Below are 12,708 nucleotides of genomic sequence, written 5' to 3' on the forward strand. Positions count from 1 at the left end.
AAATAACCATAATTTTAAAAGTAATGGTTGTTTGTGAGTGATCCAGTGCCAACCGAAGCTTCTTATGGCGACCATCACTAATCCTTGTATATTCAACTAAAATCAATCGAACCAAAAAATTTGTTTTATTAGTGGATAATCTAGTGCCCTAACAAAAGGGCGGGTTAAGGGATTTTTTTATATATCGGGCAAAAACCAAAAGTTAGTTGCTTGCAAATAATCAAAATAAAACGAAAACTACTTCTATCAGGCACTCGCTATTTATGTTTTCAAAAAGCTGTATAAATTTCATTGAAATCTACCAAGCGATCTTAGAGCTAGAGTGGTCACCAGTTCAAAAAACATAGTTTTAAAAGGTTACAGGTCTGTTTTAGTTAAAACCTAAACTTAGAACTTGGACGAAATTTAGGACAATATTCTAGAGGTGTTGTAGAATTTAGTAAGACAATAAAAACATTAGATTTTTTGAAACCCATGTAAAATCTTAAGAAAAACACATTTAAAGTTTTACGCTCTAGTTCCAGAGCTTATGAAAACCCTTTGCTAATTATCGAATAACTCGAAAAGTATTTGTCGAATTTCCTTAAAAGTTTTATAGAACATTAACATAAGAAAAGTGTTTACAAAAATTTTTTTGAAAATTCTGGCTACTCCAAACTCCATACTAAAAAATTATCTACATACAAATCCGATCCGATCTTTGATATCATTGCATCACATTTTACATACATATCTACTTAGTGCTATATGTACCCTTGCAGGGTATTTCAATATTTAGATCATGTTTACGTTTTTATTTACGCAAATATGTTCATATATGTTATGTACTATATGTGTACTAAAATTTTGTTTGCATGAGCAACTATGTATGTACATAGTACATGAACAAATCCGTGCCCAGCATACTGAAAGCGCTGAGATGCCGGGCCTGTTTCTCGCGAGTTGATGTTCGAAGATCCAAGTGTCCACGTTGCATTGTGTGTATTAAAATAAGTACTCAACCTTTTTATAGTCGAACAATAGTGAAACCTCGAAAACTGTGCAAAAAATTATCACTTGAGACTTTGAAATTTATGTGCACTTCGAAAACAAATAAAACGAGCGTATCTTTGAGATGCACATATTTTGAAGCGATTTTTATACACTCATGCAGCGAGGCCCTAAGTAAAGGCACAGTTGTGAAAGATTTAGTATTGCTAATAAAGTAGAATTGTGATGAAAGAATTTAACGATACCACGACTTTTATTATGATTGATCAATGCAAATAGAGGGAGTGTGAAAATACATAAACCCCATGCATACGTATACGTATTTGTATGTATGTATGTGCTCACGTTGTTTTAAAAAGCGTTGACGTCTACCATACATGTACATAAGTATGTGGGTAAAATATGTTTATACTACATTTGTTTACTTATAAATTCAATTATACACTATATATTGTGGCAGTATGAATGAATGCATAGTTCCCGTTGATGTAGAGAATCTGCCACGGCCATTCTTAATGAACTGTGGTGTATCAAAGATATTTGATTAGCTCGGCTAACGCAAAAAAAAAAAAACAAATTAACAGACCCTAGCGTGACGTAGGCAGCAAAATGTGATAATATAAAAGAAAACAATATTTTTCTACTATAAAATTATACTATTTTCGTAATTAAATTGTATGCTATACTACTGTGGGCAAAAATTTGTAAGACTTTTTAATTTAAGTATTACGCGAAAACCCATTCGTCGAAATAGTTTTCTTTCTTGGTTGATATGACTATCTGTGCCAAATGTCTTTTCAAAATAATCATTAGTGTTTAGTTTACGCTTGTCTTTCTGAAGTATATAAAATGCATTCGGCGATTTTTACGATGAGTGAAATTATTTAAGAAGAGAAAGAAGAAATTATTTAACAAGGAACTTCCATTAAATTTTTTGTGCGCATCCAAATTTCTAGTGCTGAAAGGTTTGGTGATCATTGATCGTCTCGAGCAAGAGTTTTTGATTGGTACAAATTATTCGAAGAGGGTCGAGAATGTGCTGACGACGAATCACGTCCGGGACAGCCAACAACTTCAGCTGTTGATCAACACGTCAATAAAATAAAGAAATGGGTGCTTGAGAACCGACGATAAACAACCAGATATATTACTGCCATCGTCGAAATATCAGATGGATCAGTGAAAACCATTTTTAAAGATCATTTGGGCCTAAGAAAAGCGAAAGCCCGATTGGTTTCGAAATCTCTCAATTTTTTTCGAAAAACAGCGTCGCGTTAACTCTGTAAAACAAAGCTTTCCTTTCCTTACTTACGGACCGGAAACAGACGATCAGTCGGCCGAATATCGTGGCAAAGAGAAGCCGAAGCCAAAAGCCACGAAAAATTACGTCAAAGCAGGCCAAAAATTTAGGTTATATTGACAATTTTCTTCGATTATCGAGGTGTGGCGCACTCCGAATTCTTTCCGACCGGCCAAACTGTCAACAAAGAATACTTTTTGAGTGTTGTGCGTCGTATGCGTGAAGCTATTCGCAAAAACTCTTGGTATTTGCACCAAGATAATGCACCGTTGCATTGATTCTTCGTGAGTTTTTCGCCAACTTTTCAACCAATATCGTTCCGCAACCACCGTATTCGCCTAATTTAGCTCCGTGTGACTTCACACGATTCAGCAAACTCAAACGACCGCTCCGGGAAAACCGTCTCGAGTCAATTGAAGACATTAGACATAGACCTAGATTTTGAAAAATAAATTGTGAATTTTAAAATTATGAGCAATGTCTTACTGTATTTTGCTCATAATAGTATATTCCTTTAATGCAACGCATCAAAATATTTGGATAGCAGGAATGACCACAGTGACAAATTCAAAAGGACATCTACAGACTGAATTTCATGACAGCGATATTGAAATCAAGCTACTTACTTGTAAAATAAACTCAACTAAAAGGGCTAAAACTAATATACGTTAGTACATGGAAAGCATCAACCAGAGGATCGGAAATCAGTGTATGAAGGCTATTAAGCGTCTGGAGCAATGCCATTCATACGCAGCTCCAAACCGCATTATTTTTGAGAAATATTATCTCTTTAATTTCAATAAAACATCACACGTAACCGGTTTTTCAATAGGAACGCTACAAAAGTAGACCGATAGAGACAGCAAACGACGCACTTTTTCCCCGCTCTTTTGACATTTCTCTTCAGTAAGGTTTACTATTTCATCATGGAGAGATATACGATCCAACAACGAGTCGAAATTATTAAAATTTACTACGTACATAGATACGTTACGTCCAATTTATAGTCGACATAATCGTCCTGTCATATCAACAATGAGTGTCTAGTGGAAAAATTTGAATTCAGTGAGACAAAGAAGTGCCCGTAATGTCGAGAATATTGCTGCCGCTAGCGCATCAATTTAGGAAGACCCAAATCAGTCTCTCACTCGTCGTTTTCAAGCGTTACAAGATCATATTGACGCAAGAACTGAAGCCATTTGACCACCAGAATCGTCGTATGCTCTTGAATTGTGTTGAGCAACAACTTAAAAATGATGCGGATTTTCATCGAAAAATTATCTTCAACGATGAGGCTCATTTCTGGCTGAATGGCTTCGTCATTAAGCAAAATATAGTCATAATTGCATCCCGAAAAAAAAAAACGGTTTGGTGCGGATTATGGGCCGGCGACGTCATTGGGTCGTACTTCTTCCGTGATGATCAAAACCGCCACTATACTGTGAATGGAAATCGCTACCGCTCAATGATAACTGAATATTTTTGGCTCGAATTGGGTAGTATGGTTTTGGACAATATGTGATTTCAACAGGACGACGCCACAACACAAGCCACATAGCCAATGTCACAATCGATTTATTGAAAACTAAGTTGGTTGAACGGGTTATCTCACGAAATGGCCCAGTCAATTGGCCGCCTTGGTCGTGCGATTTGGCGCCGTTAGATTATTTCCTGTGGGCGAACTTCGTTCGAATATCGAAATTGCAGCAATATCAGCCGATTTATGTTTGAAAACCAAAATTGTGTTCAGTGTTTGGACTTCTACAACCGTGCTCGTGGTGGCCATGTAAAAGAAATCGAGTTCCATACATAATGGCATCGAATGTACTTTCACAGGAATAAAGAAACCAAGCGCTTTTTAGCGCTCTTATTGAAAACCCCGTTATATGAGAATTTTCAAACATCCGATTGACTTTACACCATGTATGTAAGTATATTGGTGGATAGTAAGTGACCTTAAGTGAAACCCAGGAAGCATTTTATTAGTATGGGGCATGTTAATCGCATATAGACTGGCAAAAATAGATAAAATAAATAAACCAACAATTTTTTTCTAACAATCCTTATGCCGAATATTTCGGTCTTTGTGTGAGTTATACACATAACCTTCCGATGTTTTTTGGCTGTAATTTTTTTAAAAAATTAAAAACTTTGATTCTGCTAGTGGATTATTATTTGGTCTTTTAAATTTTTTACATCAAGTCGAGAATATGATATCATGTAAATGGCCGCCGCCACAGTTGATTGTCATTTGAGCCCTTTTTATGGCATTTTCCATCACTTTGGCCAGAACTTCCGGCGATAGGTCCTCACATTCTTGACGGATACTGTCTTTAAGAGCTGCAAGAGTCTGAGGCTTGTTGACATAAACCCGCGACTTCAAAAAGCCCCGCAAGAAGAAGTCTGGAGCGGTCAAATCAGGCGATCTTGGTGGCCAGTGCAAATCGCCAAAACGGGAGATTAGGCGTCCGGGAAATGCATCCTTCAGCATATCGGTTGTGGCACGTGCAGTGTATGCCGTTGCACCGTCCTGTTGGAACCACATGTTTTCCAATCCCAATTCATAAAGTTGCGGCATAAAGAACTAGTTGATCATTGCTCTGTAGCGCTCACCACTCACAGTAACCGTTTGGCCTGCGACGTCTTCGAAGAAAAAAGGTCCGATGACTCCTCCAGCGAAAACAGCACACCATACAGTGACTTTGAGCGGGTGTAATGGCTCTTCGTGGGTTACACGCGGATTTTCAGTGCCCCAGAAGCGTAAATTTTGCTTATTTACGTACCCGCTAAGATGGAAATGGGCCTCATCACTCATGATTATTTTTGATGAAAAATCATCTTCCTTTTGGTGGTGATTAAGGGTGGCTTGAGCGTATGTTAGACGCGATTGGCGGTCAGCAGCTAACACTTTTTCGGACGGAAACATCTTCAAACCTTGTACCAAAATTCGCTGGAAACACCGTCGTCTGGTCGATGTCGACGGCGCTTCCATGACATCCTCGGCAACAGCAGCAATATTCTCTGCAGAACGGCTACTCCGGGGTCTGCCATCTCGTGTTGTGTCGGTCTCTTCGAAGCGAGCGGCTAAACGTCGCAGTATTTCACCAGTAGGCGTCGGACGGCCAGGAAATCTGCGACGAAATTCACGTTGTGCCAAAGTCACCGACCGATTATTGGTCAAATAAATAGTCACAAATAACCCGCGTTCTGGAGCAGTGTAGCATACCATTGTTTATTTACGTCACAAATGTCAAAACAGAACTCTCTAATGTCAATTGCAAAATTTATAGCATCTTCTGATAGGAGAATTACTTGTGCGCCACCCGTATACTTACAAAACTGCCGGCTTTATCCTTGCAAGTTACAAAAGTGTGAAATGTTTGGTAACACCCGAACTTGGCCATCCTTACTTGTTGATATATCGAACTTTTAGTTTTTAATAAAATTGTTGAATTGGCAGTTGGTGATGTTGTCTTTCCATTTCCATTTTTACCTACGTATTTTCACACCATCGTAAGAGGTGATGAAACGATGTGTTCCGTATAAATTTAGATGATACAGCTTGAATGGTTTGTTCTTTATATAAGGTATATAAGTATGTTAACCTATTATGGAGCGGGGTCACGTGCACTTTTAAATATTTCAAAGCAAAGTTCCCCTCTCGAATACAATTCGTTGTACTAAATAACAGTTGGGTTTCTTAATTTGGGTTTTGTGAGCATGGCAGTGTCTGATTACACCCATTTGTATGGTATATGTCAACCAAGTTATATCAAGATATCTTAATTCTTAGTCAAGCTACATCTTGTGACGTACAGACGGACAGACGGACAGACAGTCAGCCGGATTTCAAATCGTCTTGTCATCGTGATCATTTATACATACATATGTAAGTACATACATAACTCCACCGGTATGTACATACCAAACCACCGTTAGTTGAGCAAAACCATTATTCTCTGTAGCAACATGTTGTGAAAGTGGAAAAATTAAAAATATACGTACATATGTACAAGTATATCTCAATACAGGCATCAAAACACAGACAAAACGAACAAACTTTCAGTTGGATATAGAAAATTAATGACTTCTTATGTACAAAGAAATAGTTTTTAATTGTAAAAAGCTTGCCCACTTCTCATTCATCCGAAACTTCACCACATCTTTCGAATCATTAACTACAAACCCTTTAAAAAGATCGTATTTTGTCGAGCTCTAAAAATTAGATTTGATCAAATGGTTTGAAAAAGGTAAGATATCAGATACTGCGTACAGGATGTCTAAGACCTAAGGATACCAAATACAACGATTATTTATTTTCAAATCCTTAAAAAACTGCTTTTGTTTCACATCATACATAAAAAATCATAATGATGGAAAAAATATGAAGAAATTAGTACATTATAAACATACATACATAATTAGTACTTACATATGTATGTACACTTGTGCTCACACAATTAAGCCACATAAACGTTATGGTGTACAAATTATATGTATATCGATATTATTTAATGTGTAACCTCCAAAAAATTTTAAATCCTTTCGATTTAGTTCGGGTATGAGATACTTAAATTAGTGTCTTGTACAGAAAGAACTATCTTCTTTTAGTAATTTTTGGAATTCAAAATCCTATGCATTCGTTTCTTTGTATTGCCTTTTCGTTACGTTTGTAGTTCACGAAATTTCCCTTCAGATCCGGGTTTGATGACTGTAAATAGGTTCAAATTATGGTAGTAAAAATTTGTAGAATATTATGCAAATGTGTTATGCATACCTCTTTGGCATGTAAAAACAAACACATTCGCAAACAATTCACATCTTTTCTGAGATCGCTTTCCAGTTCATTTGCAACTTTCAAATCGCCTGAAAATAAATTGAAGTTCTCTTATAAATTACTCCAGTTACTCACAAGTGTTTTAAAACCCACTTAAATTTGTGCACGTCAGATCTAAGCAAGTTTGTGTTAAACGCCCCATCTCCTCAAACATGTCAAACGGATTGCAATATATTTGATTTATATTAAAAACAATGAAAAGATGAAACAACACGGAATACATGAAAACCAAATTTTTTCCAACTTTCTATGATTGTAAATCTGAACTACTATGAAATTGTATACCCAGCGCTAGTTATTCTAAACTAATAATGCCTTCGTTTGCAGAAGTTTTAGAAAATAAATGTTGTCAGTGCTTGGCTGCTTAGTTCTTGTTGGAATCTCCGATATCTTACAATCAATCAAATGAAATAAATCTAATAAAAGTCTTCTATGTTTTAAAGTTGTGTATAAAAATACGGTATCTAAAGCAATTAGGGACGGTAATTAATATAATTAACCTTGAATATCAGCGTAACCTGTGCATAAGAGCCCGTTAAGTGCAATGCTAACGAAACAAACTAAGATAAAAACTCAAAGTCTTCTTTGTTTTGTCAAAACATAATCTTGTATTACTTACCAATGAATGTCAGGATTATATCTAAAAACATAACGGGTTGAGCGTGAATCAGTGAAAACAAAGTTAACTGTAGTGAATAATCTCAGAAACCAGTTATCTAAACTGTTAACTGGGAAATATTAGACACCTTCGAGATATGTGAGAAGTCTCTCGAATGGTAAATAAAATACGCAAAAATCAAAAGAATTTAATTAAAACTATATTATAAAGAGAGTAAGCGCGTTGCAGTTCGATTTCGCTCATTTTCGCACTGGAACTATACTATATGAGATATAAAGTCAGCCGGAAGTTCGAAAGTCTTTATATTACACAATCACCATAATACGGTCTTCATTAGCTCCCCACCCCGTTGGTAATAACGTAGAGCAAACACTAAACTGATTATATATGAATAGACACCATAAACAAACTATAATAAAAAATAACGGCACTTTGGACTGCGAATCGCTGCAAGTGTTGTTACCTTTCTAACAGAATTTATGGCAAAGCTAAGTACGTACATACATATTTGTACTCATGATATTAGTGTTGTGTGACGGTTTAGTACTTACCCATATCACTAAATTTTGCTACTGAATGTCACCACGTTAATCGAAGCATCTTCTTATAACTTCGGAAGGAAAAATTCAAACTGCGCGGAAATTGTTATACTAGATTTCGTTCATATTCAACTCAAAACAATATTATGATTAAGAAAACAAGTTTTTTGAATTTCTATAATATAATTATATTACATATACATATGTATATATATATATATATATATATATATATGCACATATGTATGTATTATATTATTAACATAAACGGTATAAAGTTGACTAGGAAATGAAATATAACCTATATTCCGGTAGGAGTATGATGCGGCTGGAGAAATATTTCAGCTCATTGGAATTACTTTTGGCATTAATTTAAAGTATGCTCGAGAATATCCTTTGTTATTCTATTGAACTTTATTAGGAATATGTACATTAGGGTGTGCCATTTTGAGGCAACCTTTTTTTTCAACTGAAAAACAGGCTCAAAACTTTCAAAATGTGTAAAAAAAAGTCACTCAAAAGATGAGCTCTTAATATTAATATTAAGAGGTGCCTCTTTCAAATTTTCTGTTTTCCATATAAATTACATGGAAAAAAAATAATTTTTTTTGTGGTGGTTATTGTGCGGAGGTTATTATATGTGCACGCGATGTCTGCCAGTAGGGATGATAAACTCGATTCCGATTCTACTCGAAAATCGAGTTTTCTCGTAAAATGATCGATTTTCCAGAATCGATCCTCAGTAGTCGATGTCGATTAAGAATCGATTCTTGACATTCGAAAAATCGATTATTTTACGAGAAAACTCTATCGGTTAGTTAATGTGTGAGTTTTTCAGTACTGAAGAAAAATGCAAATAAGTTCCAATCTTCCTCAAACTTCAATATATATGCAATATATCGTCACCTGAAATGCAAAATAACGTATCATCAAAAAAATCGAAATTGAGTGTCTTATTGATTATGATTCACTACTTCAAATTACAAACATAATATTACATATATCCAACATTTTCAGGTTCTGCGCTCAGATATAAACCAGTTTTAACCAATATTAAATTTTTTTCACTCTTGTTCCATTTTATTTCGTGTTTCATTCATGCCACTGTAAATTTCTGAAAATGTTGTTACGTTATTTTGCATTTCAAGTAACGATATGATGTGATATTTTAATAAATTTAAGTAGACGTGTTTTCTTAAACGCTTTACTGCTTAGCATTAAATATGATTGAAATCCCTTAGTCCATGCTGAGTTAGCATAAGGTTTTGCTCACACATTTCTACGAATTTAATATTAGGCCGCTACTGAACTTAGCCCTTTATTATTTGTTTTATTCGAGGTGTTTAGAATTAGCAATATAATTTGTAATTAAGTTAAAATATTTAATAATATATGGTACTGTTATAAAATATATTTGTTGATTTTTAAATTCTAACAATTTCTTCATTCACTGTGTGTTTCAGATCAAATCTTACATGAGTTAAACCTTGAATAGGTAAATATACCTTCGCGTGTCGCTTTCTAATAAACAATAAAAGAGCTTTAACGGGTTGCAGCGAAATAACGGTAAAGATTGTAAAATGCAAAATGCCACCAACTCAGCAACAAGCATTATTGTTGCTAAATATTTCGAACGGCATGTATGCGCCTCCAAAGAACTATGGTTTAAACAAAAATACGGAAACTTCATTAACGAATGTTTCGAACTCAATAGGCCCACATTTAAGCACCACTGTAACAACAACAACCACCTACGTAAGTGCCTCAACAATTAACAACAGCCAATTGGGGACGGTCGATGGGTGTAGCAGCACTGCAGTTACTGAAAAGTTCTACTGGAGCCACTTTGGGATACAGCTGGCAGTGCCCGAATGGGAAGCTATCCTTACTACCATAGTGCTCTCCGTTATAATAGTACTAACTGTAATTGGGAATGTACTAGTCATTTTAAGTGTATTCACCTACAAGCCGCTACGAATAGTCCAAAACTTTTTTATTGTTTCGCTGGCCGTGGCCGATCTAACGGTCGCATTACTCGTATTACCATTCAACGTAGCGTACTCGATACTTGGGCGTTGGGAATTTGGTATACACGTTTGTAAGATGTGGCTAACTTGTGATGTTTTGTGCTGTACGTCGTCAATACTCAATTTGTGCGCAATTGCTCTCGATCGCTATTGGGCCATAACGGATCCCATTAATTATGCCCAAAAGCGTACAGTAGGTCGTGTTCTGCTATTAATAGCCGGTGTTTGGATACTGTCATTAGTAATAAGTTCACCACCGCTAGTAGGATGGAATGATTGGCCGGATGAATTTACAAGTGCCACACCGTGTGAATTAACCTCTAATCGAGGTTATGTGATATACTCTTCATTGGGATCGTTTTTCATTCCCTTAGCAATAATGACTATCGTATACATCGAAATCTATATTGCAACCAGACGACGACTGCGTGAACGCGCCAAAGCTTCGAAAATAAATACGATTGTAAGGAAGAGTGGTGATAAGGACACCTCAGCCGTAAATAATGCAAGTGGCAGGCGAGAAAGCTATGCTCTAGGCTCGTTTTGTTTGGCTATATTGAGTTGCGGCAAGTCCTCTGTGCAATCAACCTCGTCAGTTGCAATACAAAATGATCAAGACTCGGTTAGCAGTGAGACGAATGCCAATAACGAAATACAGGGTGCGGATAATAAGCAGGAAACAGAGCAACGTATAGTTGTTGTGGCACAACGAACGAAAAAAACGCGACGTGCAAAAATTAAGGATTCTATAAAACAGGGAAAAATGCGAGTTAAAAAACAACAGCAACAGCCAAAAAACGATGATGAACCAAACGACGATAAAAAGAATGCTAGTGTCGACATAGCTGGCACAGACGAATTACTACTCATGGTCGCCGAAAGTAAAGAATTAGAAAATTGTGAGAATTCAACAAGCTTGCGGAAACTTGCTGCCGAGTGCACAGAACCAATCGATTCAAACAATGACGATAACACTTCGCTGAAAATAACGCCGCCACAATCTTCAACAGGCGCCACATCCACTGCGGCAATGCCGTTACAGAAGAAACCCGCAGGCGTATATCAATTCATTGAGGAAAAACAGAAGATATCACTGTCGAAGGAAAGACGAGCTGCACGCACATTGGGCATTATTATGGGTGTGTTTGTTATTTGTTGGCTACCTTTCTTTCTGATGTACGTCATCCTGCCTTTCTGCGATTACTGCTGCCCAACAAACAAGTTAAAGAATTTCATTACATGGTTGGGCTACATAAATTCGGGTCTAAATCCAGTTATTTATACAATATTCAATTTGGACTATAGGCGTGCGTTCAAAAGACTTCTCGGATTTAATTAAAAGGGATTCATAAATGTTAATACTACTGAATGTCGATATAGGTTTACTTATTTCAATGTTAGTAATAATGTATATGAATGCACGAGTATATACATACTTACAGATGTATGTATTTCTCTATAGTATCATAATTTGTATAACTTTGTATAATGAAATCAATAATTTATTTTATATACATACGATTTAATATTATAGTGAACCAACTGTTATTCTATTAATTATAATTTATATACTCATTGTTAATAGATTGTATTAGAAATTTGAATAAATAATAGCAAATATAAATATAGTACATACATACAATGTATATATGTGAAAAAAGTCAGAGGAAGTTACAGTTTTAAAAACATTTTCATTGGCCATGGCGCAGCATAGCTAGAATGTATCCTTTACTTACTAGAATGTATCCTTAAATAATATTGTAATGATCTTGCTAGCATTTGTTCTTTAAGACACAATTCGCCTTATTCTCTAAACAGTGGAAACTTAGTTTTACATACAAATATCAATTTCTGTAAATTCACACTGCAAAATATTTTGTATTTCTACTAAATGTCTTCAGACTAAGTACCAATAACAAAAGCATATTAGTTTTTGTGAAAGCTAGACTGCAATTTTCAATCCACAAATCTTCATTTAACGCCAAATACTAACTAACTTATTATATTGTAGAAGCTAATTTATAAGGGGTGTTTGTACATTAACTACATTAAATTATCTGAAAATAGTATGATACTTTGTATATTATATATAGGAAGTTACATAAATACAAAAGCTCTTTGCTTTAAAGCATATTTACCGGAGGAGGAAAATTATTTAATCAAAATTTAATCAAAAATTAATAGAATATTTAAAATATAATGAGATCAAGAAAGACCCGTTTTGACATTACTTATGAACGGTGTGTAATTATAGCATTTGAATAAGTTATTAATACTTAAGCTACAGTTCTCTTAACTCTAAATATTAGGAATGAAAGTTGTTAATCGATAGAAATCTTTGTTAAGTACTTTAGTTGTGAATAAAAAATGCGTGTGTATATAATTTTTATGATAAA

At 35.3% G+C, this 12,708-nt stretch overlaps 2 protein-coding genes across 7 annotated transcripts in view; one reads left to right on the forward strand and one right to left on the reverse strand.

Annotated features, from left to right (window-relative positions):
• Positions 1-12,708, forward strand: part of LOC126763450 (tyramine/octopamine receptor) — a 36,402-nt gene extending 23,694 nt beyond the window's left edge. For all 6 annotated transcript variants that reach the window (XM_050480974.1, XM_050480971.1, XM_050480972.1 and 3 more), the window contains exon 3: positions 9,749-12,708. In XM_050480974.1, coding sequence (XP_050336931.1) covers positions 9,873-11,651 — 1,779 coding nt within the window. In that variant the 5' untranslated portion in view covers positions 9,749-9,872 and the 3' untranslated portion in view covers positions 11,652-12,708. The remainder of the gene's footprint in view (positions 1-9,748) is intronic.
• On the reverse strand, positions 6,840-7,354 carry LOC126763468 (uncharacterized). The gene is made up of 3 exons (XM_050481004.1): positions 7,221-7,354; positions 7,068-7,156; positions 6,840-7,001 (listed from the first exon to the last, which is right to left on the reverse strand). The coding sequence occupies exons 1-3, from the start codon at positions 7,348-7,350 to the stop codon at positions 6,915-6,917; spliced, it is 306 nt and encodes a 101-aa protein (XP_050336961.1). The 5' UTR covers positions 7,351-7,354; the 3' UTR covers positions 6,840-6,914.

This window comes from Bactrocera neohumeralis, chromosome 6 (assembly GCF_024586455.1).
Source record: "Bactrocera neohumeralis isolate Rockhampton chromosome 6, APGP_CSIRO_Bneo_wtdbg2-racon-allhic-juicebox.fasta_v2, whole genome shotgun sequence".
NCBI lineage: Eukaryota > Metazoa > Arthropoda > Insecta > Diptera > Tephritidae > Bactrocera > Bactrocera neohumeralis.

Excerpts from the sequence above, each read along its gene's own strand:
- LOC126763468 (XM_050481004.1), bottom strand. The coding sequence starts at position 7,350 with ATGTATTCCGTGTTGTTTCATCTTTTCATTGTTTTTAATATAAATCAA. Across the intron at positions 7,157-7,220 it reads TCTGACGTGCACAAATTTAA|GCGATTTGAAAGTTGCAAAT; the intron begins GTGGGTTTTAAA and ends ATTTATTTTCAG. Across the intron at positions 7,002-7,067 it reads TGTTTTTACATGCCAAAGAG|TCATCAAACCCGGATCTGAA; the intron begins GTATGCATAACA and ends ACCTATTTACAG.